Genomic DNA, 4,905 nt, shown 5'->3' on the forward strand with positions numbered 1-4,905 from the left:
GGGCCCACAGTTAGCAATCAAGTTCTCAGAAATATATTAATCCTACAGTCAAGACAGACATTTTCAACCCGTGACTCAAGAGAAGTTTTAAGTAGGGACTTTTTTTCATCTCTCTCCAACTCAGTGCAGTTGAGAACCAGTTCCATTAACCCCAAACCTAGAAACCACTCACAGTTTTGGAATCCCTACAGCGTAGAATTAGGCACTTCGGCCCAATAATACCGACCCTCGGAAGAGTAAACCACCCAGACCCATTCCCCATTATTCTGCATGCATGGCCAATTCAACTCCCTGCACGTCTTTGCATTGTGAGAGGAAAACAGCACTTGGAGGAAACACACTCAGACACGGGGAGAATGTGCAAAATCCACACAGGCAGTCGCCCGAAACTGGAATCGAACCAGTGTCCCTGGCTCGGTGAGGCAGCAGCGTAACCACTGAGAAAAGTGGGAAACTCAGTGTTAATTTCAACCAATAGAGAGGACCAGAAATAGACATGCGGAGCTAGAAACACACCCATCATCATCATAACAACGAGCAAAAGGAAACCGAGTCAATACCACAGTCGCTTTCTGTGTCACAGACACAAAACAAATCTCCCACAGTCAGACTGACAGGAACAGGAACACTTCACATTTCGTTGCAGATTCTGACAGATCCACATTGGATCCCACATAAACCAATCACAGAGACTGAGTGTTTGGGCATGATTCCTTGTAAACTACCCAGTCAGGACCAGGCTTTCCTCCATCCCTCATTAGCATTGATGACGTCTTCAGTCTATAAAAAGGGAGCTCCGAGTCTGCTTTCCGTTATTCTGTATCTGAAAGTGGGTGATATTATGGCTGATGAGAAGAAAGCTCAGCAAACCTCCAAGAAGGGCGCGAAGAAAATCATCAAGAAGGCGCCAGCGAAGGGCGGTAAGAAGAGGAGGCGGACCAGGAAAGAAAGTTACTCCATCTATATCTACAAAGTGATGAAGCAGGTTCACCCCGACACCGGCATCTCCTCCAAGGCCATGAGCATCATGAACTCGTTCGTCAACGATATTTTCGAGCGCATCGCGGGGGAGGCTTCCCGCCTGGCCCATTACAACAAGCGCAGCACCATCAGCTCCCGGGAGATCCAGACCGCCGTGCGGCTGCTGCTGCCCGGGGAGCTGGCCAAGCACGCCGTGTCGGAGGGTACAAAGGCGGTGACCAAGTACACCAGCTCCAAGTGAAGGACCGCACTGCACTGATATATATACATCCACAACCCAAAGGCTCTTCTAAGAGCCACCTACAACTTCCCTGAGACAGTGGAACCAAATTTTTAAGACTTGTTTGTTTTAGTTTGCATGTGATTCATAAGATGTTTTAAATTTTCGTACTACATCCATTTTTTTGATTGCTTTGCAATTTGATGATATTCTTGAGATTTTTAGTCACATTTGATTTTCAGTGATTTGCAAATTTACGAGGTGGGGGGAGAGACTTCATAAACAGTCCCTTCCCTGCCTGTTGAGCGAGCAGATGGCACGTCAGGGAGTCATTTTTCGTGTCATTTGTTCAACTTCCTGAAAGCCCTGGTGGAATGTTAACAGTGGTTTTCACCCTGGCAAACCAAACGAAGGTGCCCACAGCTTTCAGTCACACAGATTGATGTATTTTACCCTTTTGTTTTAAACATTGCCAAAGCGCGCGTTTAAACCGATTTTTCAGAATGCAAAAAGCAAAGCACTTTCTGCTGTCGGGGCGAGGCTTTCAACGTGAACCGAGAGAACACCAAAACACTGCACTGAAATGTGAAATTTGGTGATTTTTGCTGAATCTGATCGAGAACGACAAGGGAGGGCAACTTTTAATTATCGACCAAACACTGTTCGCCATTGGTACTGAGCTGGAAGTTGTGTGCCGCGTTATCAACGTGCCGGCGTGCTACTGAAATGTGAAAAGACAGTGCTTAGCCTGTTTTGTTTAAGCTTCGTCACAAGGTTTAGAAAATTGCCCATTCTCAAGATCAGAAATGGACAGAGGTGGGCAAATGAGGGAGCGACAGATCGTGTCAAGGATACATTCGTAAATAAAAGTATATTAACATACGAGTAGTATTTTTTTAAACGTCCTCAGTTTTTTTTGTATTTCATTTTTCAATCAAAACCTGTTCCTTTCTTTGTGAGTTGGCGGGCTTTTCAAATTGTAAAAAGGCGGTTGATGATTTGGCGCTGGCTCTTTCCGCCCTCCTCTTCATGTCCTGTCCGGATTGGGGAATGAGATTGGGAATTGAAACAACATGAGATGCTGAAAACTGGGACCAATCAGAAACGGCCGCCCCACCATCCCTCCCGAAGGTATAAGAGGCCGCAATGTGGGCGGAGTGCAGCATTTTCCGTGAAAGTCTTTGTGAGATTGTGATCATGTCTGGAAGAGGAGGAAAGGGCAGCGGGAAAGGTCGCGCCAAGGCGAAGTCTCGGTCGTCCCGGGCTGGCCTGCAGTTCCCGGTGGGCCGTGTTCACAGGCTCCTGAGAAAGGGTAACTATGCTGAGCGTGTGGGTGCCGGAGCGCCGGTCTATCTGGCTGCGGTGCTGGAGTATCTGACGGCTGAAATCCTGGAGCTGGCCGGCAACGCGGCCCGGGACAACAAGAAGACCCGCATCATCCCCAGGCACCTCCAGCTGGCCGTGCGAAACGACGAGGAGCTCAACAAGCTGCTGGGAGGGGTGACCATCGCTCAGGGCGGGGTGCTGCCTAATATCCAGGCCGTGCTGCTACCCAAGAAAACCGCCGCTGCTGGATCTGCTAAAAAGTGAAGAGACCATTCTTGAATCTGACAACCCAAAGGCTCTTTTAAGAGCCACTCATAGCATCTGAAAGGAGCTAAACTTTTTGTCGGATTATTTTCCTCGCCATTGTACCGGACATCAATAAATTCCACGCTCCATTTAATTGGATACTGTCACTGTCTTCAGGAGCAGAGGAAGAATTTGTCATAAAGTGCGATTGGAACGACAGGATTCTTTATTGAACGGTCACTGCTTGAGTTATTTCTGTGTTTTATTATCATGTCCTATGAGTTTAGAATGTCGCCATTCTGATTTGACCTCACATTAGATTCAAATTTCCTCTAAGTGCAGTAGGAAGAGCTGATTTGACCCAGGGCAGTAACGGGTCAGTTGCTGCAGGACACAGTAAGGAACGGTCCCTGACTCTCTGCGTTTTATTTTCTGCTCAGTTCATACCCACTCTTATCTCATGCCTCTGGAGAGAGAGAGCAGATTGAACAACAGTGAAGCATATTTTTCAACTGTAAACGCGGGAATGGGCTAAAGTGAGATTGTTTTTTTCGATAACGAAATTAAAGATCAGACAATCGACGTGTACGTGCTCATGTATTCTCTGTAAAACTTGCTGCTCTTTTATACGTGATTGCGGGCATTTTTAAATTTGAAAATAGGCCGTTGATCTCTTGGCGCAATTTTTTTTCCCTATCTCTCCTACTTCCGCCTCATCACAATGCAACAGAGTCAATGAGGAGATGGGGGTTTTCCACAACTATCTAACACAATAACAAAATTTGATGTTAAACTCACACTTATTACTATATTTTTTCATAAATTCCGCAATCCCTGACTGAATATCTCATTAGTTTTTAGTATTTCTATCGGAAGTTGGTTAATGTCCCCAATCCTTCCTGCTCTCTCTGGATGAGGAAGCGAACCTGTATCTGCCGTGAATCAATCGAAAGCCCGCCGATTGAAACATCTTAAAAGCTAACACGCTGTACACCGACAAAATTACAGAACCGCACTTTATCAGTACATTCCTACTTCATCCAGGTTACTACTTGCCCGAAGACAATTTGTAATTGCTGTCTGAACGGGCAGGTGGAAAGAACGCGCCATGAAGACATCCGTAGGCTCCCAGAAAAAAAACTGACCAGAGTATGATGTCTGGGAAATATAAATGCTACAGTATGTAACATTAATGTCTGGATTGCAAAATAAATAAAAACATTATTATTCATGGCATGGACAGCCAAGTACACATTGATATTATTACGGAGATAGATAGATATTCACGCCAGAGGAACGAAGGTTGCTGGGAGCAGGCTCAAGAATAAGATCAGCTATGATCGAATTGTAGAACAAACTGGATGAGTAAAATGGCGTGATGCTGCTATACCTTACAATTACAAGTCAGGATGCGATTCATAGTCCACCCACTTACAGACCACGGTATTAGTAGTTTCAGGATTGAAATAATTTTACAATCACGATATATGTAAAACTACCGTCAACAGTACGCCACCCCCACACTATGTGCTGCCTTCCCTGTCGACAGGTCTCCGCTCTCTATCAGAAAGTTTATGTGGCTCTGAAAAGAGCCTTTGGGTTCGCTGGAAAAGGGTCGCTTTATGTTCAGCCGCCGAATCCATAGAGAGTGCGGCCCTGACGTTTCAGAGCGTACACCACATCCATGGCGGTGACCGTCTTGCGCTTGGCGTGCTCAGTGTAGGTGACCGCATCCCTGATCACATTCTCCAGGAAAACCTTCAGCACCCCGCGGGTCTCCTCGTAGATCAAGCCCGAGATGCGCTTCACCCCGCCACGGCGAGCCAGCCGCCGGATGGCTGGTTTCGTGATGCCCTGGATATTATCACGGAGCACTTTGCGGTGCCGCTTTGCTCCGCCTTTTCCCAGGCCTTTTCCTCCTTTGCCTCTTCCAGACATCACGCTTCTTCAGTCTAACCGTTGCTGAACGAGAGCCCAGCTGCCTCCCCGTCCGTTTTTATACAGCCGGTCCGGACCTGAGTGAGAGGCGGGGCCGGAGAGGAAACTGAGTTCATCCAGCTCACTCCAGTCCCAACTGTATCTGGGACTGAACCTTTTCTCCCTGAAGCTGATTGGTCCTGTCCAGAAGAGCG

General features: G+C 47.0%; 2 protein-coding genes and 1 pseudogene across 2 annotated transcripts; 2 read left to right on the forward strand and 1 right to left on the reverse strand.

The window, feature by feature from the left end:
• Positions 1-766: 766 nt before the first annotated feature.
• Positions 767-1,257, forward strand: LOC140470688 (histone H2B-like). The gene has a single exon (XM_072566711.1). It carries the CDS (start codon positions 767-769, stop codon positions 1,220-1,222), a length of 456 nt encoding a protein of 151 aa, XP_072422812.1. The 3' UTR covers positions 1,223-1,257.
• Positions 1,258-2,392: 1,135 nt separating this feature from the next.
• LOC140470690 (histone H2A-like) lies at positions 2,393-3,355 on the forward strand (annotated as a pseudogene).
• A 983-nt stretch (positions 3,356-4,338) lies between these two features.
• LOC140470755 (histone H4) lies at positions 4,339-4,720 on the reverse strand. Its single transcript, XM_072566787.1, has one exon. The coding sequence runs from the start codon at positions 4,709-4,711 to the stop codon at positions 4,400-4,402; it is 312 nt and encodes a 103-aa protein (XP_072422888.1). The 5' UTR covers positions 4,712-4,720; the 3' UTR covers positions 4,339-4,399.
• Positions 4,721-4,905: the final 185 nt, after the last annotated feature.

The sequence above is a fragment of the Chiloscyllium punctatum genome, chromosome 52 (genome assembly GCF_047496795.1).
Source record: "Chiloscyllium punctatum isolate Juve2018m chromosome 52, sChiPun1.3, whole genome shotgun sequence".
Lineage (NCBI taxonomy): Eukaryota > Metazoa > Chordata > Chondrichthyes > Orectolobiformes > Hemiscylliidae > Chiloscyllium > Chiloscyllium punctatum.